We start from the raw sequence: 24,568 nt of genomic DNA, 5'->3' as shown, positions 1-24,568 counted from the left end.
ATAGAGGGTTGCATTTGGCTGTAATTAATTAAGCTTCTCAAGATCCCTGGGGAAAAGGGCACCATTCTTCTTTCCATTTTACAGACCAGGAGACTGAGGCAAGGAGAAGTTAAAGTTAGCATTTCCCAACATGGTCTCGGATTTTCTGACGGCTCAAGTTTTGGGTGCACAACTTGAGAAGACTAGGACTTGCACTTGATTTTTCGGAGCCAGGGTGAGACCGCTGCAGCTGAAGTCAATGAGAACTGTGGGTGCTCAGGTATTCCCTAAAAATGGAGACAGCCAAAGTCAGACGTCACTCTTAGAAAATTCTGGGCAGTGTGACTTGTCCAGGATCATACAAGTAAATCAATGGCAGAATCAGGAATAGATCCCTTGGGCCTGGACTCCCTCTGCTGCACCTTAATCACATCATCATTTGTGTCCATTCATTTGAAAGCTAATATTTTTACCTAATTGCCTTTATTCTCTTCCATTCCCGGTGTATTGGAACTTGAGAGTTGCCGGTAGGAAGTGGCAATCTGATTACAGGGATGTTGGCAGCTTTGTGGAGATCCCAGTCTGAAGTTTGTGGGGTTTTAAATAACTGCACGCATGTTTTCCTACCTTTCAGTGAGAAGAGAATTTGTTTCATTGAACACATCCCTACATTGTTCACAGCTTAAACGCTGCAGCATTGTGGCTGGTGCACTGCAGCATTGTGGTCGGAGAACCAGGAAGTGAAACCGATCAGTCTAGTTTAATTGGCTGAATTTAATGAAATGCAAAAAGTAAACTAACTTGTGGGCTGGCTCTCTTGCCCCAGGGGGTTGGGATTCTGTCTTGTCGTATTCAAGAACTAATGAGATAAGGCATTAGCTTGGCTGAGTGCAGATCCAAGAGCACGGATGTAAGGTCCTTTTGCTCAACCCAGAATGTTCAGACTATGGCTGGAGTTTTCCTGTCTCTCTTAAGCCCCCAGTCTAATTTAATTGTACCTTGGCAAAGAGTAATGCCTCCCTCCAGAACAGGGTTACGTGCCCTGTGTGTGTGTAAGTGCCCACGACTGAGCATCGAGAATGGTTCCCCCCCTTTCGTCAGGAGGGATGGGAGGTCCCTTTGGATCTCGGCTAGTCACTGGCACGCTGCATAGATGAGATTATCCTGTCCCGGGCTGATGCAGGATCGCTCCCACCAATCTATTCTCTAGTGCTTTGTCCAATCTGCTTCCCTTGAGGAGTTTGTTCCACAGCCCGATAAATCAGGAAGATCCGATGATACTTAAGCTTACATTTTCCTTCGAGTTATTCCTCCCTTCCCACCCCTGTGTCTTGTGGAGCAGCTCTCCTCCCTCTGCACATCTGCAGGTCGACTGCTTGGGTCGGGTCAGGACGCGGGGTGAGTTTTGGAGATAGGCAGGGATGTGTCCTGGGCCAAATTAGGGAGCAACCCAGGATCCTAGCTGGTTTGAGATTGACTCTGTTATTAATTCAAGCAAGTCAGAGTGAGTCACCGGGAAGCAGATGATCCAAACAGGATGGAGCTTTAATTAAAACAACAGTCTCCTCCCTCCCCTGCCCGCAATACTTAATAATCGGGGGAGTCTTTGGAAGGGCCCATGAGGAGCAGAGGTTGAAAAGTGTGTGTGTCAATGGTAGGGTAGTGGAGCCTGGTGCCCTTTCCCCTGTGTGTAGGGGGCCCTGCAGTGGTTGTGGTTGTAGCCTTGGCGGAGGGAAGGGGGTTTACTTTCTGCACCCCCATGCTTTAGAGACTCTTCCCCTCCCTGCCCCCATGCCCCCCTGGAGGGCTAGGTCGGGGAGTGGAACACAGGTGGTATGTATTGGGGCGGGAGTATGTCTTTGGATGCTGGTGTACCTGCCTGTGGAGACCTGTGTGGGGCAGGGCAGGTGGTATGTGCTTCCCTGAAGGCTTTTGTGTGTACCCATATGTGCTGGGACAGGCGGGGGATGCACCTGAGTGGGGCCCGTACTTCGCCTCAGCTGCGAGTAGCTCATAGACGGTACCTTCCCAAAGCACCTGCCACAGGGTCAGCACAGCAGCTGCTTCCTCTTCCTCGTGACAGGTGCCGATGGTGGCCCGGCATGGAGTGGAGGCTGGTTGCCAGGAATACCTGCCCCTTTCTCATGGCACGGGCTAATTCTTCTTTTCCCCTGGTATGGCTAGTTCCCATGGCACCTTCTCCCTCCCCATTCAGGGGTGAAGTGTGGTGAGCCCTGGAAGGGGACCCATTCCTCTCCTTTGCCGTCTGTTTCCGAGAGATCCTTTGGCCATTATTCCCTCAAGCTTTCCTCAAAGATAGCCCGTCTGAGTGCCCCATGCCCTTATGTTGGCTGCATGCACCCTGTCCCACAGAACGTGTGTTACTCTGTATTTTATACAGTGCTGAGCATGCAGGGTTTAATAACTGAAATTATCATCTTAATCCTCTAGGCCCAGCTGTACAGTATAAGCAGAATTGCTTTTAGAGGGAGGGCTTTAGTGCTTCTGGAGCTCATTAGCTCACTTAGTTTTCTTAGGAAAAAATAATCATTTGGGGGAAACCACATATACTTCTTTTCAGCATAGATTAAATTGCCAACATGTCTCCCTAGAAAGTGGAATTTAACTGTGCCTGATAATTAGGGGTGTGCTGTAATTCTGCCAGCCTCTTGAATCGGAAGGAGACTCTCTCTCTGCAGTGCAGTGTTTTCATGTGTTGTGACAATAACAAGTTAAAGCATAATTGCGGGGGAAAGGAACTTGGAACTGTAAATGGGGAAGCGCCTGGAGTGGGAGGAGGGAGCTGGGGCTCTGGCAATAGCCACGGCTGTGGGACCTGGAGCTGGTCGCGTTACCTCGCTGTGCCTCAGTTGTCTACTTCACAGGAGGGGTTGTGAGGGTTAATCGGTTAGGCCAGCGCTTTCAAGGGTGTCCTCAGTTTCTGGGTGTTCAGTGTCCCACCCCTGGGGTGATGCCCAGAAGGGTTGTTCTCCCTCCCTCCCTCCCCCCACCCCCACCCCCCGTCCATCCAGCAGGAGGGAGCTGCAGGTCTTCAGCACCTTCGAACACCAGCCCTAACTAAAAATAGAGGCCCCTGAAATTGGTGGCCATTTTTAAAATTAAGTGTTGGCCTTGCTGTTTGCGACTTGTGCTGATCTCCTGTGATGGAGGGAGCTAGGGACCTGCTAAGGGTGGCTGTTGTTTAATGAGGTCAGGCGACTCACGGTTGGCTTTTGGCTTTTGTTCTGAATTTACTTCACCTGGGGTAAATGACTAAAGACGGCGCACGCAACTGTATCGCTGACTGTTCTCTTCCGCTTCAGTCGAATGACTCGTTCCAAGTGTTTGGTAGGTACATGGCTGTTGGCCGCTGCAGGAAGGGTGCATGCAGGTAGAATGTCCCCTGCGGCCCTGCGTGTAGCACGCAGCCAGGATGGATTGATGGTTTTTTTTCTGCTGAATGTAGCATTGACTCTCCGTGTCTCCCCTGCAGCTCCCCCCACCTTCACGGAAACGCCCCCCCAGTATGTAGAAGCAAAGGAGGGCAGCAGTATCACCCTGACCTGCATGGCTTTCGGGAACCCCAAACCAATTGTCACCTGGCTGAGAGAAGGGGACCTCTTAGGTGCCAGTGGGAAATACCAGGTAAGTGTTTAGCCTGGTCAGCTGCTGTAAATGCTTAACCCTGACCCCTGTGGCGGGCAAGTCTGGCGTGTCACCACTGTAGTGAGTTGCAGGGTCTCAGTCTTGATGCAGAGGAAGCTCCTTCACACACACACTCAGATTTCTGGCTAGTATCAAACAATAGCCCCTGGGGTCGAGGGAGCAGCTGCCCCTGCTCTCAGGAGAGGTGCTCTCAAGGTCGGATTGGGCTCTAGGTGTACAGAAGACCACAAAAGGTGGCACAATCAAGGTTTCTTAAGGAAGGGTATGGATGTCGTTGAAGCAGCTGGTCTCTCTGGAACTATTCCTGCTGCCTCAGCACTCCCCCTCCCTCCTCAGCCTGTTTCCTGGCTGCCTTTAGAGATTCAGTTTCTCCTGTTTCTGAACTGCAGGGAGCATCAACAAGCAAGATTGCCCCCTTGCTGTGATCATCCGCCCTCTGGCCTGCCACGGCCATGAAGGTTGGGGAGCAGCGGTTGTGCCTGGAGCCCACTATGCCTGGTTGCCCTACTGGCAACTGCTTTTCCAATCTTCTTTTCCTACCCTCCTCCCCTATCTCTGTTCTATTCCATCTTCCTTCCGGCTGCACTTAACCCATGCGAAGGTACCAGGCCCCCAGAAAGCTTCCTGTGCCTCTCGGAGAAGAAGGTTTTCTCTGCTGATGAGGTGCCTTCCTGAATGCAGCCTGTGGGAGCTGCTCGGGTTTCCTTCCCCCAGGATGGGATCACAGGAGGTTCTGAGAAGCGGCTTTGAAAGCCCTCAGTCACTAGAAACTCCTGATTCTTCACTTGCTTTCCTCTGGTGTGAATCAGGAGTAACTCCCTGGAATTACAGCCTGGTATGGGAGGGAGGGGAGCCAAGCCCTTCACCCTTACTTTATCTGGACTGGAGGAGCTGGCTGGGACCAGGCAAATGCTTGATCTAGCCATCTATTTGTGCATCTCCACATGTCCATCTGTTCAGTCTCCTCCCCGCCCCTTTTTGTCTTCCAGTTCTCTGTAAAATGTGGGTTTGAAATCCAGAGTGTTTGGAAACGTAGAGTAACAGTCAATGAGTCCTCAGCTTGCCTCCCCCTGCTCATCTGCCCCATGCTGGGGGCACTATTCCTGCCCTGTGGCCTTGACTACATTGCTTCATCCCGTCCCCTCTCTGTACCCATTGGTCCTGCTTGGTGACTTGTCCTTCCTGGGCTTGGAGTGGTCCCTACCTACATGTAGGGATGCACAGGCCTTGCTGGCAGGAGCTGCAGGTCCCATCCGAACCTGCCCCAAGCTGTCCTGAACTGCAGCTGTGGACACCACAACCCCTGCCTGAAACCCAGGCTGTGAGGCGTTGCTCGGCCTGTCCCAGCCCTGGACACTGTTGCTGTGTTACGGTCACGGAGAGAGGCACGGGCCAAGCCCATTGGGTTCAGAGGGAGCAGATCTGGCTCATATAGTCTGTGGACTCTGCATGAGTTTTCTTACTCTCATTGCCAGTGCTGGAAATGGTTCCATTAGGGAGGGATGGGTGTGTGTGTGTGGGGGGGGGGGTGTTGTGGGGAGGGGAGTGCTGGCGGGTGCATTCACTTGAGGATTGCTGCACTGGGGTTCCCCTGACTGAACAGGGTCAACAGTGTCAGTCCCAGCCCCTAAGAGATCCTCTGGGTGTCCTTGGAAGCCTCTGATCCTCAGCTCAGCCAGGGATTCCATACAGCTGTAATTGGCAAATCAAGCATTGGAATCAGCGCAGGCACTAATGAGAGTCATTAGGAATAATTTGTTACTAATTGAAATAGAAGGATGAGGCAGAGTGAGTGTTGGGGGGGTGGAGGGGCAGATGGCAGTGGGGTGAGGCTCTTGCTGTGCGGCAGGGGGTGTGATCCCTTGGGGTTGCTTCCCACCCATCCTTCTGCATAGCAGAAGCTATATCCTTCATCTGCTGCTTGCCCAGTACCTGGAGTGAGGAGCTGTGCCCTTCCCCCCCCCCTCCAGCCCTTGCTGCCATCAGAGGCAGGAGCCCAGCCATGCTAAGCAGATGATGGGGAAATTGAGCAGGTTTGATAATGGCTCTGTACAACACTGTCAGTTGCAGCACAGCCCCTGTGGGACAGGTTTCTGCTAATCTGCCTGTCTAGAGGAAGAAGGGAGGGGGGAAGGTGAAATGGGGATGGTAGGGGATGACCATTACACATCTCCTCCCCTGCTGAGTGCAGGCAGTTCCTCGCTAGGCAATCTCTCACCTGCCAGTGGTAATGGACGTGGGTCGCTGCAGGGGTTGAGCAGCCCCCACTTCTGACAGGGAGGTGAGGAGGAGGAGGAAGAAATGCAGGGAAAGAAGCTGCTGCATAAACCGGGGAGAACGTAGTTGGTGGTGGTGAGCGCCAAGCAGCAGCCGCGAATGACGATGTCTCGGTCTTTTGTCTCAGCCCTGCCAGGGAAGGAGTCTGTGACTCTTCTACACAGGGACTCGAGTTGCTGTAAGCTAAAGTAATGGACTTGTTGGTCCAAATTCTCTGCAATGGAGTCAGTGGAGTTACACCTGCGGAGAGCTTGGCCCCTTAAGGACTAGTGAAAGGTACCTCGTTGATGGCCCTGGAGACAGATGTCCTGTTAATCCATGGGGGCAGGACTAGGCAGGCTTTTCCTCAGTTCCGCCCTGCCAATGCAATCCTGCCAATCCTTAAGCCTTGCCTTAAGGAGATCACTTCTGGGAATGAGTGAGAGGCCAGCCTTCCTGGGAGACAGTATGGCCCCCTGGTTAGGGAAGGGGGCTGGGAGTCAGGCTGTGTTCCCAGTTCGGTCTGCATCACTGTGTGACCTTGAGTAAGTCACTGGGCCTCAGTTTCCCTAGCAGTGCCACAGGGGTAATGAGTAGGCCCCCTTTGTGAAGTGCTTTCCGGGTATCCGGATGGAAAGGCCGATGGAAGCGTTCGAGCTGACGATGTCCTCAGCCAGGGGCACCACTTCAGCGCAGGCCTCTAACTCATCGCTGCGACAGCATGACGTTGGCTTGGCAGATGGGAAGGACTCAGTGCCATGGGGTCAGAAAACCTGCTCTGAACATGTGCAAGGCAATGGTGAGATCAGCTCTTCTAATGGCCTAGGGAGAGGGGAGCCTGCCATGCAGATAGCTTTGGTCCCTCCATACTGATCTATCAATGGACCTTAGCCCAGACCTTACTCAGTTCTGGCCTCCTGCAACCTCTCCTCACCTGTGCATTGCTGAAGGCAGGGAAATTCAAAAGAGAGAATTCTGAACAGCCAACAGTGAGTGTGTGCAGGGGCGTGGGTGAACATGTGGATTAGCGCACCGTTGTGAGGCTCTAGGATGGGGGTATGAGGTGGATGCTGTGAGTGGGCTTTAGCATGAGTGCTCATGTGTGCTGACGTGTCTCCCTTGTTCTTGGTCCAGGTGAGCGATGGGAGTTTGACTGTCGTGTCTGTCAGTCGGGAAGACAGAGGCGCGTACACCTGCCGGGCTTACAGCATCCAAGGGGAGGCTGTGCACACCACTCGCCTGCTCGTACAAGGTAATTCCTCTCATGGGAAGCTCCTTGTGGGATTCCCAGCACCGTGCTACAACCATGCTTAGCTTTGCAATGAGGGCATCTCCAGACAGCTGGGGAGAGAATGGAGAGCCCTTAGAATTGGCACTGGAGAGCCTTGTCGGTTACTGACTGGCTGCAGGAATAATGGGAGTTTAAACCAGCCAGTCATATGCTGCCAGGGAAAGCCCATCCATCAGCATTGCTCGTATATGCGGTGGGGGGAAATGATCACGTTCAGCTGCTTATTGCTGATACAGAGAGAGATTCTGGTGGCAGCACGCGACCTTTTTTTTTTTTTTTTTTTCTTCCCCCCTCGAGGCTGAAGAGGACTATAGCAGCCAGCAGGAAAGCAGGGCTTTGTTCTTGGCTTTGCATCAGTCTTTTAGGGGTATTCCACGTGATCCAATGTACAGCAGCATGAGCTAGTGGTTAGAGCAGGGGATTGGGAGTCAGGACTTCTGGGTTTTAGTCCAGGTTCTGTTGCTGACTCACTCACAAGTGCGAGTCGTGCTCTCTCTCAGCTTCGCTATCTATGAAACGGGGAGTTTTTACCTCACTGGGGTTGTGAAGCTTAATGTTGGTAAAGCGCTTAGAGATCCGAAGCTTAAAACTCCATGGAAATGCCAAATGTTTTGAGCTCTACTGGGGAAAAGAGCTATATAAGAGCTTAGGTGGTATTATTATTGATCATCCATCATCCTATGCAATCCACTATATTATTAAGCACTTGTATTCCTCAGACAGCTTGGGCCTCGTTGCACTAGGTGTGGTACATACACCTGATAAATGATAGCCCCTTCTCTGTTGTCTCGGCCTGTATAAAACAAGGCATGTGTCATCCAGCCTGGTGTACTCAGGGAGTAGTGTATGTAGCATCTTCCGCTCAAGGGCTGTGAGGGGAGTATGCAGCTCTGGTGTAGGGACTGACTTGGCCCGTTGTCCGACCCATGCAGCCTCTTGCAAGAGAGACGTGGCCTCCTCCCAACTGTCCATTAAAAATGCCATCAATAAATAAACGAGGAAATTAAGCCCAAACCCCAGATGTTTAAATAACATTACAGGCTGCCAGCTCGACTGACCAAAGCAAGGAATGCGACCTGAGGGCTGTCGCACCATCCTACAATATACACAGGAGAATAGCGGCAGCAGGACCTGTCCTGGGCCTCGAGAGACATGTCTCATGCTGATTGTCTGAGGTTGCATATACCCATGTCTTCCCTCCCTTTGCTCAGCAGACGTCCTCTGAACTATGATGTGCTTAGAGAGGGCGGTTCTGTGGCAGAGCACGATACTGCATCTGCCCCAAACCCTTTTGGGAGGTGGTGTGTTGAAGTGGATAAGGTGCCAGGCTGAGCACCAGGAGACTGTGCTTCTGGTTCTTTCACTGACACCCTGTGTGATCACCCCCTCCCTGTGCCTCAGTTTCCCTGCTTAGAAATGGGGATAACGATACTTGCCTGATTTTCTAAACTGCTTTCAGGCCTATGGCTGAGAAATGTAATGTGGTGGAGGAGGAGATGAGGAAAGAAATGTCCTAAGAAGCGTAGTCAGCATGATCCAAAACTGATTCTACCAGGTTTGATGGTGTCCAAGTCAGGACTCTCCCACAAATATTCGTTTTGGTGGCAACTTGTCCAGACATTGCATGACACACCTGCAGCTCTTCATCTGTGATTTGGCTTTATTTAAAGGGGGGAGTTATTTTTTTTGATGGGGAATGTGAAATAGCTCTAATTGTACCATAAAGCATCTAAAACCCCATAGTTTATGGGGGAGCAAGCAGTGCCCACCACTCTCCCTTTAAACCTTTGTGTAACATGCAGAGCCTTATGTTAGGTCAGTCAGGCTTCCAAGCGTGACAGTGGATTCATGCTGCTGTCTGGATTAGCTCTGCTGATAGTGTGGTCTATGGAGCATTTGCTGGGGGTCTGTGATGAGCCAGCTGGTCACGTGGTGCTGGCTTCTCATTCGCAGCTGTTAAAATTGCATTAGAAGAAGCTAAAGATACGTAAATATTTGGTTTCCAGAAGCAATTGCCACAGGGATGCCACGTGATCGCCAGGGAGCGAGATGAGCCACTCCCACATAGAGGCATGGCTCAGACATCCACTAGACAATCTCCCTTAAGCTGTGATCCACAAGATGAAAATGTTTGCGAGCCCCCCGTTTCAGTCTGCGAATCCCTGTCTGTGGGGATGTGGCATTGTGGGACTCCACAGTCATCCCTTCTCTGATGGGTCTACACCCCTTTTTATTAATAAACAGGGTCGGGCTGTCACCCCAGAGGAGCCCAGAGCCCCTTTCAGACTGTACGCATGTGTGAGAATTCAGGACATACATCTGCTGTGTTAGCACCTAATGGTTCTGCATCCCATGTATACTAAAGCAAAATCCGCTTAATTGGGGCACCCCAGGGAATGGCCTGTATCTTGGATTAAGCGGCTGTTCCGATTAACAGAGAGGCTCTGATGATTTTTTAAGAAGTGTGGGAAGACTTGCAAAACACCAGAAAATGCTGTTCAGAATAAAGATGACGCTTGCTGGGTCTCGTCTTCCTTGCAGCCCTGCTTCCTCTCCCTCTATAAATCTTTTACTTGGTCAATTTCTGCCGCAAGATAAGGGAGCTTAGCATTTCACACCTATTGAAGCACTTAATAGTGCTCTGCACTTTTACGCTCTTTCCCATCCTCAAAGCACTTTGCAGACATTAACTAACTAATCCGCATAGGTTTCAGAGTAACAGCCCTGTTAGTCTGTATTCGCAAAAAGAAAAGGAGGACTTGTGGCACCTTGGAGACTAACCAATTTACTTGAGCATAAGCTTTCGTGAGCTACAGCTCACTTCATCGGATGCATCCGATGAAGTGAGCTGTAGCTCACGAAAGCTTATGCTCAAGTAAATTGGTTAGTCTCCAAGGTGCCACAAGTCCTCCTTTGCTTCTTTCTTCTTAATCCACATAGCATTCCTGGCAGGTTGCTCCTGCCCTCCTGTTGTTTTACCCATGGGCCATGTCTACGCTGGGCAAATGCCTCCTGTTAGGAAATGTTAGCTGCCATAGACAGGGACAAGTTTGTGTATCTGGTTGTTTTGTTTCCTTCCAGCGTAGACGGAGTGGAGGAAGGAATCTGAGATGAAGTGACTTGCCCAAGGTCAACTAGGAAGCCAGTGGCAAAGCTGGAAATGAACCTAGGAAACTTGACTCCCAGTCTTCCTTGCTTTAACCTCTAAAGAGCACATGCTACCATAGCTGCAAATAAAACCCAGGAGCCCTGATTCCTGGACCTCACTACTGAGTAACCGTCTCTCACCACAGATGGTGTTAAAAACCACTGTGCTGATTCCTGGAAAGAGGGTGAAGGAGAGGAGACAGCTCCGGGGTGAGCTCAGTGAATGGAGAGGTTAACGGAGGGTGCCGTGCGTGTTGTGTTAGTGTGGTTGGCCTGGTGACAGCAGCAGGATGGGTGCCAGCCTGGATGACATTGGCAGAGGGTGCTTTGTTCAGCAGTCCGTATTCCCTGCTGCCCTCCCCCATCCCCTCTCCTTTCTTCCATTCCTTCCCCTCTCCCCTGCCGAGGGGGATCTTAGAGACTGAATATTGAGCGTCTGTTTCATGCACTGAGCTCTCCCTGTGGGACTGATTAAAACTGCCCTTTGTGGGGGGAGTTTGAGGGAAGGACGCTGGAGACTAGCTAGCTGGAAGCTCTGTCTTCCCATCTAGACCAAGGTCGGCGCTTATGCTGCTCTGGAGTCTAACCCTGTTCTGGTCCCCACTACTCCCCTTTTTGCTGCGCCTGCATGATCCTCTTACAGCACTCCCTGTGTGCCTTAAACGGACAGAGCCCTCTGCTAGGGTAGTGCTGGGCACCCATTAATCCCTCTCTCCCAGAGGGCCTTGGCTTATCAGAATTGCCCCAGTGCGAAGAGCTAGTTGTGTTTTGGTAGAGGCTCTGGGTTGAAGGCCAGTCTTGTGGGAGCCAGGCCAACTGAATGCATGGAGATGCTTACAGCACACAAGACCTTGTGTGCTAGGGGGAAGAGATGCTCCCTCTTCCCTGAGAGGCTGTTTCTGGCCGGAGCTTTTCGGCGGCTGAGGTAACTGGTTTTCTCGTGCTCTTCCTCAGGACCCCCGTTCATCGTTTCCCCTCCAGAGAACGTCACCGTCAACATCTCCCAGGATGCCCTGTTCACCTGCCAGGCCGAGGCATATCCAGGGAACATGACCTACACCTGGTACTGGGAGGAGGAGAACGTCTACTTCAAGAAGTAAGCTCGGCTCTCGGCCCCATGGTCCATGCTGGGAGGAGCACCTCTCGTCGCAGAGCCGTTCTCTCTGTCTCTCAGTAAAGGAAGGGGTCTGCTGTTCCAGAGATCCCCTCAGTCCCACAGGGAATCGGGATACTCTCCCAGCACTGCGCCTCTGGCCCCCACCCTGGGTTAGTGCACCCATCCAGGCAGCTCTGCTGCCCTTGGGGTTGCCCTGACAGCTCCCTGCGGCCAGCTCGGAGAGCCGCTCCCTTCCCTGGAAGAGGGGAAACTCTGTGCTGACTCCTCATTCCAGTTCTCTCCCCGCCCTTTTACCCATCTTTTCCCTTCTGTTCTCTCACCCCCTGCAGTGACCTGAAACTGAGGGTCCGGATCCTGATTGATGGGACGCTGATCATTTTCCGTGTCAAACCAGACGATGCTGGGAAATACACTTGCATTCCTAGCAACAGCCTTGGCCGCTCACCATCGGCCTCCGCCTACCTGACAGTGCAGTGTGAGTGGAGATGGTGGGGCAGGGAGGCCTGCAGGATCTAAGGACCATACCTGCCATGGGAAGAAGATGGCTTCGATCATGTCATTGTCCCAATCCTGCCTAGAGGCCCAGTGTAACCTTTAGGGTTACTGTGACGTGACAGCAACATATGGAGTGAGGTGGAAGGGAATAAAATCTCACTAGATTATTGGGTCTGATGAGACTAGGCTGGCTGGTGTAGTGTGTGGGTTCATTACTTTGTTTAATGCAATGGTACCTGGCATTTGCCATAATGAATCAGACAGTTGATGCATCAAGTACAGTATGCTGTCAGTAGCTGATATTTCAGAGGAAGATGAATACCCTGCTCCCAGCTAACAGCTTGATGCCATGCAGGGTGGGTAGGATTCTTTCCTTGCCTAGGTGCCCATCGCCTGTTAGCATCCACAATGTGGAAGACGTTTTCAAAACACCCTGTCCCTGCCCGCCCTGAAGCATAACATTTTACCCGTCTTTATTCCAAAGTTTTCGCACCCTAACCAAAGGTAAGGAAATGCTAGCATACGCTCACATAAAAAATACCCCAAACCTTCCATGCAGGGTCCTCGGACCCGGATTCACCACAGCCCTGCCTCTTGTCCCGGCACGTACCGCACTGCAAAGTGCGGGTAAAATAGTATTCGATCAGGAAGTTAGAGATTGCACCCACTCTGTGCTGGCATAAATGATTGCACCTTGTACAGGCTAGCTGTGGTCTGGGATGTTGCTATCTGTGGGCGGGGAGAGAGAGTGTGTAGAACCACTGCGAATGTCTGTCCTGGGCAATGCTGTGTAGATCTAATTCACTGGGGTCAGATATGATGGTGATGGGCCTTACTGAAATGCCTAAGACTGATAGATGGGATTGTGCTCCTTTTTAATGTGTCTGGGTGCAAAGATTACTATTGGTTCCAAACTCTCCAGCCTTTTGAAATGCCAGCCAGAATATCGGACTAGGCGGCTGATGGCTGTCAACGCTAATAATAGTGTGTCTTGATTATCAGTTGTATTCCGTCTTGTTCTGTGTGGGAAGTAGGGCCGTGACTCTGTGTGTGTGTGTGTGTGTGTGTGTGTGTGCACACTTATATTTTTATGCATAATTATAAAAACCTGTTAATGCTGCCTTGTCTTCCGGGTGTGTTGGCATCCTGAAAACATTAAATACAAAGCAGTAACTGATCTAAATAAATTGAAGAGAGATGGACTCTGAAAGGAATGTTATTCCCAATTTAGCATGCCTCCCCTCCTACAGCTTTCTGTGGTAAGGGTCCAAATGACTGTTGCTTACAAGAGTGATGCTAGAGGCAGTGTGGCCTAGTGGATGAAGCACTGGCCTGGTACTCAGGAGACCTGCATGCTATTCCCAGTTTGGCCCTGGCATGCTCGGTGATCTTGGGCAAGTCAGTTCTCCACTCTGTACCTCGGTTTCCCCGTTAGTAAAATGGGGCGAGTGATACTGACCTCTTGTGTGAACTGTTTCCAGATGCACTGATGAAAAGTGCTGTAGAAGAGCTAGGTTCTTTTGAGTTGATTTGGCCTATTTCTATAAAAGACTATAGCATTTGATTTTATAAGGGGAGGCAAAAGTCTGAACAAACCAATGGGCCTTAAGTTTTCTCTTGAAGGCCAATAGACTCAGGCTATGGATTGATAATTAGTAAACATGCATTAAGGAGCTGAGAGACCTAAGAAGCCAGTTCCTTCTCTTGTATGAAATCACAGAGAAGCAAAGTCCAGAGCCAGGGAACTGTCCCCAGGAAGTGCCCTGTTCAAAAGGATGCAAGTTTAGGGACTGCTTACAGAGGCATCTGGGTGGACCTCAGCTTTTGGGAAGGTATACTGCTTCACACCATCAAATCTGTCCTGCCACTGATCCAAACCTCACTGCAAGACTCATAACCATCAGAAGCCGCCCTGGAGAGCAGGCATACAAAGGTGGGGTTTGCACACCTTTTTTCTTTCACCTGGGTCCTGGAGATGCGGAGAGAGCTTTTTATACCTTGTCACTTAAAGCTCCAAGGCCTGCTTGGCGTCCCTTCACAATAATCCAGTTCCTTGGTTGGAATAAACACCTGTGCTTTTATCCTTGTTCTGGGATCTTTGCTAATGCTCTGTGAGCTAGAGCGCCTCATTTTCACACGGGTCAACTTTCTTCCACTGAAAGAGAACTATTTTTTGGAAGTAAATTTAGCGCTGGTGAAAGGTGCCAGATCGGTGGCCTTGGAGAATGCAATCCTTTCTCCCTCCTTACCTAGCAGTTCTGGAGCAGTGTCAGCACAAACTTCCCATACGCTGTTCAGTCAGGGAGCTTCATCTCTCATCTGGAAGGATCAACTTTAAGATTGGTGGGGAGAGTAGGTGGGGAATTTGGTCTCCAGGGCCCATTAAGTCCTTAGCCTCTCTGCCAAGATTCCTTAACAAAAGGCGTGGGTGGGCAATTATCCTGGTGGTCACTTCTCTGTTAGACTCTGGACTGAAACCACCGACTTGTTTCACACAAGCCACCGTTGCAGCTGTTCGATGGGAACAGCTTTTGGTTGTTACTGAACCTGGCTGGATTTCAGCCAGTGACCTGGAAGTGAAAGGCTCTGTAGGCCGCTACTGATCCCTGGAGCTGTCCAGTCTTGTTGATTACATTTCCTAAGACATGGTGTTAAACTAGGTGGGAATAAAGCAAGTTGCATATGATGAACTACTTTCTAATCTGGGTTACCATGCTGCTACCACAGTCACGTGACCTTGGTAACTCCTGGCTGGATATTAGCAGTTTGGAGGGAGTGATTGAATTTAAAAATGTCAGATAGTGAGCCTGTGGAATAAAAATCACCTTCAGCAGCCCCATGTTCCCCTGCTTCACATATGTGGACCCAGATTCCTGCAAATATCAGTACCGAATGGCCCCAGGACACAGCCAAAAAGCAATAATGTAAGATTCTTGTATGGATTTTAATAATTCAGTTTCCAGCCTTTAATATCTCTGCAGTTCTCTCATTTTTTGTTTTTCCCCTCTAGCCGGCCATCAAATCTGGAGATGGGGAAGGAAGGAAACTAACAAACCCCGCCCCAAAACCCAACTAGCAAGGATTCATTCTTTCCCATTGACTTGTTCATGTTCCCATCAATCTTAGAATGAAGCTTTCCTGCCTTCCCCCAGTCCCTGACAATGGCAGGGTAGTCCCACCACTTTGTGCTTGTCTTGGGAAATTACTGACACCCTCTCAGACTTTTTTCCTCTCTATGTAATGTTTGGGGGGCAGGGGAGGAACTGGAAATTAAGCAAGTGATTGGATTGCTAGACCAGCAAAAGGAGAAGGGGGGGGGGAGAGGGGAAATGATATTTCCTCTTTTCATATGCATATACTGTGGGTGGGAGTTGCATGTAGCTAAGTAGCACCTGGGGATTGTAATTTGATGTTGGGAAACTGTGTTTGTTCCCTTGGCTATATCACCTTTTCAAGGGGAACGCCTTTTCCTTCCAGGTGCTTTCAATTGAGGAGCTCTCCGATCTTGCCCCTCTCTTTACCCCCTCAAATAGGGGCCTCCTGGCTTTTGCCCTTTTTTCTCTTCCTTCCCCAGTGGTTCACGCTCTTTCAACCCTTGTGTATTTTCTTCACGAGCTATTTCCAAGTTGCATGGGTTTTGTGGATCTGTGAAATGAATGGTGTAAATACCTATCCCTTCAATATGGTGGGCAGAAACGGGGGTTTGACAACCTGTGGCTCCCAGCTTGCCTCACCACCTCTGTTAAAATATTGGAGTCACTAGCTAGCCGTTGGCTTTGAATTAATTGTTGCTGTGATTTGACATGCAGAAGCAAAACAGGGCATAACCCAGGATTGTCTTTGTTTTGTGGTGTTTCCTTTGCATGCCACCTCTAGCTGGATTACCCATGCTGCTACTGTGCTCTGTGTGTGTTTACCTCCCTGTGTTCTCTGGGGACTACCCTTGACGCTAGGGCTTGCTCCGCTTCCTCGATCCAACAGTGTACTGAGTTGCAGAGCCTGAGGGGTTGAGGTTGAGTGAGAAGGAGCTTAGGTTTTGCAGGAGACGGAGTGTTGTAATGGTGCCGTGAGGACACTTGTAATTATGTTGCACGTATATTTTTTTCTTTTAACGATAATTGTACATGGGCCCGCAGCTTCAGGTAGGGAGGTCGAAGTGAAATGCTTTGAGTAGGTAAAGCTTAATAGAAATTCTAAATATTTTTAATGGATTCGGAGAGGATAATGGAACTATAAGGATAATGGTCTTCCAGGGCCAGAGGGTAATGGATGCTGCAGAGTTAGCATTTAGGCTTGGAACTCATAACAATGACCTTGACCCTTCCAAACCAAGGTACAGTGACGAGCATATAGTGGGGTGCCCAAAATTACTGATCCTCTGAGCCGCATACGACAGTCTTCAATAGTTCGAGAACTGGGGTGTGCCTGCTGAGGCTTGGGGTTGCAGCCCTGCGGGAGGTGCACCCTGTGCACCTCCCTCTCTGCTGGGCAGAAGCCAGAGATGATGTGCGGGGGAAGGAAGGAATGCCGCTACAGATTTTTGCTGCGGTTTGCTGGCCCTGCTTGGTTACATGGTGCCGCTGGGTCCCCTCCCTGCATGTCAGCTGCTGGGAGCTGCGGCCATGGGGAGAAGCAGTGGCCGACAGCTGGGAGCTGCAGGGAGAGCTGCTCCGTCTCCCTGCAGAGCTAAAGCAGCAGCCTCTCCTAGCTGTTTGCTGCTGCCTCTCCATGGGGAGTGAACACCAGGGAGTTGCAAGGAGGGGCTGCTAAGGGTAAGAAGGAGGGGGGGGGGGCGTGACTCAAGCCATTGGGGTGGGCCGAACCTTTACATTGTGTGCCCCACCTCCCAGCAGGCACTAGTCCTCTCTGGCAGAAGCCCCTAGGCCCACCACCCTGTTGGAGGGCAGAAGCCCCGTGCTCCTTCCCACCCCCAAGTCTGGTAGGCGGAGAATGGGGGGCTCCGCGAGCTTCACTTGAACTGTAAAAGAGCTGCATGCGGCTCGTGAGCAGCGGTTAGGCGGGAAACGAAGGGCAAGAGTATTCAAAATAACTTCCTACTCCTCCACCCAGATCCCGCCCGTGTGGTGAACATGCCACCCATCCTGTATGTTCCCATTGGGATACATGGCTACATCCGCTGTCCGGTGGAGGCAGAACCGCCGGTCACCTTCGTCAAGTGGAACAAAGACGGACGCCCCCTGCGAGTCGAAAAGGTAAAGTTGTGTCTGGGCAAAGACAAACGGGGCTATTGTGGAAGGAGAAATGGGGGACGCATCAAATGGTGACGCCATAGGGCGTGACGGGGAAGGGTCTGGCTGCATGCCGCCATTGGTCTGGAGTCGATGGGGCAGGCAGGTATGTCACTGGGAGCTGTGCGGGAAGGCTCAGCCATCGTAGCAGGGGAGAGAAGTCCCCAGTTCGGTCTCTGCTTACCAACTTGACCGGTCCGCTTGAGGACAGGCAAAATTATAACAGCCTGTCAGCCCATGAAATACTCCCTCGTACCCTTCACTACCCCCGCACCTCACGCATACGTGGGGTCAGCCGTTCTCTCTCCCCCTCTCCTTTCCCTTCCTCCTCCCCCAAGCTGCTGCCACGGTTGCCTCTGCTGTGCTGCAGGGGCAGGAGACCAGAGACGGCTTCTTCCACCTGCCTCTGTAGGGGGCTTTGAGGGCTGCCCGTGGCAGCAGCAGGCTCCCCATGCTGAGAGAGCACTGGAAGGAGGAAAGCGCCAGGGGAACTAGAGAGGACTGAGGGGGACACAACCTGGACTGGCCTTCAACCTTGTTCCCCTTCTCCAAGCTCTGTGCGGTGGTTGGTTGGCCGACAGGGAGCTGGTCAGGCCAGGGCACCACAGGGACCCAGTGGGAGAGGTTGTGGCACCTGGTTCAGAGTGGGCCAGTCAGGTGGGGATGTTGTTGGGATCAGGGGCCAAGGTGCCAAAAGCATGTGGCAGTGGAAGTCTGCTTGTGGGAGGAGCTGCCTGTTCTTTTGTGGCCCGGAGATAGGGATCGTCATACAAACGTGCTTAGAGTACGACTGTGTTGCAAAAAAACCCCCCAACCAAAACCCATGGCAGCGAGTCTCGGGGCCTGGGTCAGCTGGCTCAGGTTTGCAGGGCTGTGCTATGGAGCTAAAAATAGCAGTGTTGACATTTTCCCTTGGCCTGCAGCTCTGTAAGGTGTGGAGGTGGGTGGGGTCTTGGAGCCTGAGTTCCAGGCTGAGCGGGAGCATCTACACGGCTATTTTTAGCCCTGTAGGTGAGCCCAACTGATTGAACCCAGGCTCTGGGATTTGCTGCCTTTGCAGGTATTTTTTTTGCGGTGTAGAGCGACCCTTTGTGAGTCCTTAACGTTATGGATTCCTGCGGTGGAAAACTTTCTGTTGAGTTGGAAATGCCCAGATTGCCTATTCCCCTTGTTCGTGGTTATTTTAAAAATCAAGCTGGGTATGAAGGGCTCAATCCAGAAAAGCTCTTAAGAACCTGCTTCACTGGGCTGCTCCATGGGGCTTAAAGGTAAGCAGGTGCTCAAGTGCTTTGCTGGATTGGGGCCACAATGCTCAGCACCTTTCAGGATTGAGCCCTGAGCTGCTGGTATTTAGCACCTCCCAGAGCCCACTTCTTTGTAGATGTCCCAACCTCCTCCCACTGTTGTATTCCCTTCTCCGTTAAACAGAAGGTGCCAGCATCCTGCCCCAGAACAAATCTCAGTGCTATGCACTGCAAAAGGCAGACACATGATATTTTTAACAGAGGACCTGAAGGAGAACTCTGCCATTTGTGCTGAGTGCCAGGGCTCTCAACTCTCTGACACGTACAGGGTGATGCCCACAGAGTCATTCTGCCACTTGGCCTTCTTCACCTGGAGGATGATCAGGGCCCATATTTCCTAGAGCCTCCATCCCTAGAAGACTGGGTGTAGTGTAGTGTAGGAGGGAGAAGTGAGGGTGGGAATAAACTTGGCCAGAGAGAGGGAAGAAATGCTGAGTTGAGACGGGGAGGGAAGAGGTGTGGTCTGTCTCAAAGGCTGCAGAGGAAAACTCTTTTTAACCATTACAAAGTGTTTTTTACTTGAAGAAACCCCAGCAAGCTGGAGAAAAAGAAGCAGAATGAAGGAAAGAAGTAGGGGAAAGGAACTTATGTCTGGCTTTCTAGAAGGCATGTGAATTTGACTTAATCGTTTGGTTCTTTTTCGCAGTAACCCCTCTTCCACTGAAAAAGTATGCCCTCCTGTGGATGCGGGGATGGGTAATCTTCCTCCGTCTCACTCACCCCCTGTGGGTGTTTATAGCCACCCCCTGCTTTCTTTTGCCAATATTGACAGGCTTGGGGCAGCTCTTTGTAAATCCACCTTTCCCACCAGGAGGGAGGCGGGAAGGGGGAACCCTGGACTTCATGTGCCAGTTAAACTTGTCATAACATGGAGTCTTCGGCCTAGGTTCTCATATGGCTCCTGTTGGTGCAGTATCTAAACCTCACGAACCTAATGCCAGCATTGCTGTTAAAGTGACCACTTTGGCGACTCAGGGTTTTATGGGAGGCTGATGTTAAAAGCCCGTTTAAAGAGTCTCCATCCTGCTATGCTCCTGGTATAATGATCTGAGCAAGGACTTCAGGCCTTTAATATTTTAAACTAAACATTCAATATTTAAAGTTTTGTTTAAATATTAAAGGGTTTAAAGTTTTTGTTCTGACTGTTCAAACCAGGGATCGTAGCGGATCTAGAACATGGCCTGTCATCTCCGGTATCAGCCACCCATGGCATGGGTATCTCAGATGTGATTTTGATAAGATGGCTGCTGTCAGCTGGAGGAAATTCAGAAGTTCCGGTTGTGAATATAAACTTTTGCCCCATTTATTCTTTGGGGAAAGGTCTCCTTTCAATTTCTTTGTCTGAGTTATCTAGACCATATCTAGCTCATACTTTGTCCTGCCATGAGTGCAGGGGACTGGACTAGATGACCTCTTGAGGTCCCTTCCAGTCCTATGATAACTTTTCACCCTCCTTGTCCCCTTTAACCTGGGCACTGCATGCATTTCAAGACCAGAAAAAAGGGGTGGTGGGAGGTGCTGGATCAGTAGCCCTGGAGACAGGCATCCATTGTCCACAGCACAGGAGCTGCCCGTGCCAATACCCACCCCCCATATTGCCTCAACCCTGCCCTGTTGGGTCCACTGCTAGGTTTCAGAGAGGAGTTCAGTTTCTCTGGCGCATTGAGTCCTTGACCTCTCCAAGGAGAATAAAAAAGGCCAAGTTGTGCTGATGACTTTTTTCTAATGGGGATACAAAAGAGAATGGACTGGGACCCCCACCGATTCATCTGCTGATAGTAATGACTTCTGAACACTATTGATCTGGGTAGTGTATTTGAATTAGTGCCCCCGGCTAAGTATTCCATACCCCATTACCAGGGCCCTGTGCCAACGACTTTCCCTATAGCAATAGATTTATACCATTCAGATAGATCCATTATAACTAGCCATCACAGCTGGTAGTCTCAAAATGATTACAAACATTTTTAAAGCTGTATTTAAAACCCACTATGTTCAGAAGAGACTCTTCCCTGTGGATGAAATCACAACAAAAGTAACCCTTGTTCTGTGTGTGATTCTAAGTGTCTCTTTAGGTTGTAAATTCCTGGAGGTAGGGACATTGCCACTTTGTTTTCCTTTTAAAACCGTTGTTTCAGATATCTCATGTTTGTAAAACACTTGAGATGCTATGTTACTTCAGGAGATTTTTTTCAAAGTATTTTGGGGGGATTTAGATACTTTACCTTAAACATAATGGAAGGTGTGTATCAAAATCTCAGCCATAGCCTGTACACAGCAAATAGGCAAAAGCAAAATGATGGGATTAACCATTTCAATGCCACTTGACACCAAGCACCTGGCGTAAACCTGGTTATATTCCAGAGAAATGTTAGTTTAGTAAAAAACACATCTGCTTTTGGCTGCAGCATGGTTGACGAAATTGGTTTCAGCAGCTGTCACGTTAAGTTCAAACTCTGTGTCTCTCGCCACTGCTGAGGAGCTGAATCAGCATTTTGTGGAGTGTTGGAAGAATTTCAGAGCAGCAGCAGCAGCAACATGAAGAATGAAAAGAATTTGTTCAAATGACGTCTTGAGTGGGCTTCGTGATGCGGTACAAATCTTGAAATGGCAGCAATGTTGTTTAGGGTGGTGGAGGAGGAAGGACCGGGAGTAACGGCATGAAATTGAGCAAAAGAAAACTCAAGCTGAACATCAGGAGGAAGTAACTTCCTGAGATCAAGATTGGGTAGGGTTTGGAGTACTCTTCCCGGAAGAAGTGCTGACACTTTTATTGCTTGGAACAATAGAAACTAGATTGGATAAAATCTATTCACCAGCGAATTAGACAGCAATCCCGCCTTGGTGCCTGGGATGATGGCCTTGGTGGGCCTGATACAGTACAGGTGTTCTCCATCTCTGAAGAGAGGATGTCACACTGCAAATAAAATTGAACCTCTTTATGAGACCATTTTTGCCTCTGCTTTGTGGAGGTAGGAAGCTATAGAGGGTAAGGAGCTCTGGAATGCTTTGAAGAACAGTGTGCACCATCTGGACGTTCCATTGCTCCTAAAGGTGTGTTTTATGCTCGGAGTAGCCTTGCTTTGTGGCTGACTCGAGAAGGAATGTGTTGATTCATAGATTTTTTTTTATTTTTTTTTTGAAGCCCAGAAGGGAGACCATTATACTAATCTAGTCCGAGTGGGCCAGAAGAAACTATTCTAATTATCTGGTTGACATCTTCTTGGGTTTTTCATAATCTAGAGAGATTCAAGGAGTTGAAAAGTTTTGGAGTTTATGGAGTTAGAAACTCTGCAACCAAGGAACGGAGGTTCTAACTCCTGACCATGAAAGTCCCATTTGTCTGGCCTGCAGAGGGGATCCCATCTGTGATATGGAGCTGTCATTAGCAGCTGTGCTGTATTTGAAGGTGTTGCAAGGTGAGAGCAGAAAAGGGAATAAAGGGTCTCAGACAATACACAGGATCTCCAGCCCAGAAATTACAGTGACTCGTTACTACAAATAAACTTGAGAATGGATTAAGATTTGGACATCTCACAGAAGCATTGAAGACCATGTTCAGGGGATATTTTGGGACCATGGATAAGCGATAACTACTCTTGGTCTTGTGGTAACTCCCATCTCTCTTGGCCTTCCAGTATTCTGGCTGGAACCTGCTGGAAGACGGGTCAATCCGAATAGAGGAGGTAACAGAGGAAGCTCTCGGCACTTATACCTGTGTGCCTTATAACGCCCTGGGTACGATGGGCCAGTCCCCTGCTGCCCGACTGGTACTGAAGGTAACATACCCATTTGATTCCTTGCTATCAGAAAACTTTCAGTAGTTTCTTTAATGATGGCATTATCATGCCAAAGAAAAGTTCTCTGGGGCGGTGCTGGGGATTGGAGCACATGCATGTATTTGATAAAAATCAGGATGGATAAAAATTATGATTTAAAAAAAATGAATTTTTTATATTGAAATGATTTTTTTTAAAAAGTACACGTCACTAGTTCTTTCCATTGTACAGTCTTTAATTGCTGCAATGGATGGCTTGTACTTGTTTCTTTAGCTAGCTTTCGAATAGTTAGGAGAAGTTTCAGATTTTTACATAGCCTTTTTTCTACGAGGAAGTTTCATACTTCACGTGCTCATGTGTGCTGAAAGAAGTAAGTGCGGGCCCTCAGTAATGGTCACACTGTGTGGAAAAACACAAGCTCAAAAGCAAAATTGATTAGCAAATAGCCTGTGTTAGATTTGTGACCAACACTACCTTCCTATATATTGAACTTTTGCAAGTTAAGAAAGCTGGAGTGTTTTGAAGTGGGTTATACATCTTCATCAGGGTTTATAGTTTAAAGCCAATGGGACTTGGGCTTCCAAATCACTTAGATGCTTTTGAAAATCCCACATTTAGGTGCATAAATATCGGCGTAGGCTCCTATTTTTGAAAAAAAATTGGTTTGTGGTTTTTTTTTTTAAATCACAAGAACTTTGTTAATGTATTGAGTCAAAATACGTTACCACTGAAGCAAAGATTTTTGCCGCTAAAAGATTTTATAAAAAAAAATAAACAATTTTAGCCCTCGACGCTGCAAACACTTAAGCGCATGCTTAACTTGAAGTCCATTAGTACTCCCAATGAAGTCCACAAGACTGTTCTTGTGAGGAAAGTTCCTGCATCATCTTTTTTTTTTTTTTTTTTAACAAAAAGACAAGCTGAGTGTTGTAATGGTTAATGTTTTATTTTGATGTTTACATGGCAATGATTTGTAAACCTGTTACAGCTTTCAACATAAAGAAAAAGTTACTTACATAGCTGCTGAAGTGTTTGCAAATTCAGGGCCTTAATTTCCAATATTTTTGGTCCTCCCCTCTCTCCCCCACATTTAGTTATGTACAATTCAGAGATGACACCCGGGCAGAGTGGTCCTCTAGAAATTTTCCCAGCATTTATAACGTGCTATAAGCTTAAATTGCTGCAGCCCACCTTTTCAATTCATTTTACAAAGCCCCAACCTGATTTAAAATCAATGAATTAAAAAAATAAACAAACAAACCAGGTGATTTAAATCCTTCTGCCCTGATGAGAACCCATTAGTTCTTAACTTGATTTGTGAGTAGATCTTCAAGGAGTGAGTGTGTGTGTGTGTGTGTGTGTACACGTGCCAATTGTCTGGTGACAGTTACTTGAGTTTTCCCTTGGCTGCAGGACCCACCCTATTTCACGGTGCTACCAGGCTGGGAGTACAGACAAGAGGCAGGGAGGGAGCTGTTGATCCCTTGTGCTGCTGCGGGAGACCCCTTTCCTGTCATCGCCTGGAGAAAGGTACCCGGCCTGCCAGACAAATCTGCAGTGCCTTTGGCTTTTGATGAATATTGCAGACAGAGAAGCCACACTCTCTGTCCCGGTAAGAACAAACTGCAGGTACAGCTGCTTCGCTTCGGGCTGCACCACTGCCGTCCTGTCCCGCAGGTGGGTGGGGGAAACCCAGCTCCTGACAACCAAGTGTTTAATACCATGAAACCTTCACAGCAGCATCTACAAAGCTGAGCAGGGCCCCCGCCCCCTCGTCCTCTGGCTGCTCCACACTGCTATCAACTTCAGGAACACCCACTGATGCTTCCCCACCCTTTCTGCCGGGGTCGCCACCTGCAGGACAGAATAACCCTCCTGGGGTGCTAGATTGGGATGATGCAGAGTTGACTGCATCAGCAGGTGAAGCGTTGGCAATGGTAGGGCAGGGGTTCCCCGTGACGGTCCGCGGCTGCACTTTTGGAAGTATCCCCCTCTTGGTGGAAGCTACCAGGCTTTTTTAGTGCAGTCCCGCAGCTGCTTTGGTCTCCTCTTGGAATGTATATTCTGCAACCTGGGGCATTTGCCCACACATGGGTTCTTCATGGTAAAGAACCAGCCTTTTACTTTAACACCTCCGGAGGGCACATAGAATTGGAATGGAAAGAAATATTTTTACTTTTGTCTCAGTTGTGTCCCCAAGTGCCCCTGTGATGCAGCCTGCATTGGCGTGATAATGGCGTCCTGAGATCCTGCTCTAATTCCAGGCCCTTGAACTGGCATGTCAT

The 24,568-nt window shown here is 49.5% G+C and overlaps 1 protein-coding gene across 1 annotated transcript in view; it reads left to right on the top strand.

Annotated features, from left to right (window-relative positions):
- The window catches only part of IGSF9B (immunoglobulin superfamily member 9B), a 96,245-nt gene that overhangs the window by 34,908 nt on the left and 36,769 nt on the right, over positions 1–24,568 (top strand). Inside the window, exons 4-10 of the mRNA XM_084611990.1 lie at positions 3,473–3,624; positions 7,036–7,153; positions 11,294–11,435; positions 11,786–11,931; positions 17,022–17,164; positions 22,143–22,283; positions 23,697–23,813. Of these exons, the coding sequence (XP_084468116.1) occupies positions 3,473–3,624; positions 7,036–7,153; positions 11,294–11,435; positions 11,786–11,931; positions 17,022–17,164; positions 22,143–22,283; positions 23,697–23,813 (959 nt within the window). The remainder of the gene's footprint in view (positions 1–3,472; positions 3,625–7,035; positions 7,154–11,293; positions 11,436–11,785; positions 11,932–17,021; positions 17,165–22,142; positions 22,284–23,696; positions 23,814–24,568) is intronic.

The sequence above is a fragment of the Lepidochelys olivacea genome (assembly GCF_965140295.1).
Source record: "Lepidochelys olivacea isolate rLepOli2 genome assembly, chromosome: 22".
Taxonomy (NCBI): domain Eukaryota; kingdom Metazoa; phylum Chordata; order Testudines; family Cheloniidae; genus Lepidochelys; species Lepidochelys olivacea.
This window is presented reverse-complemented; position numbering and strand designations above follow the sequence as displayed.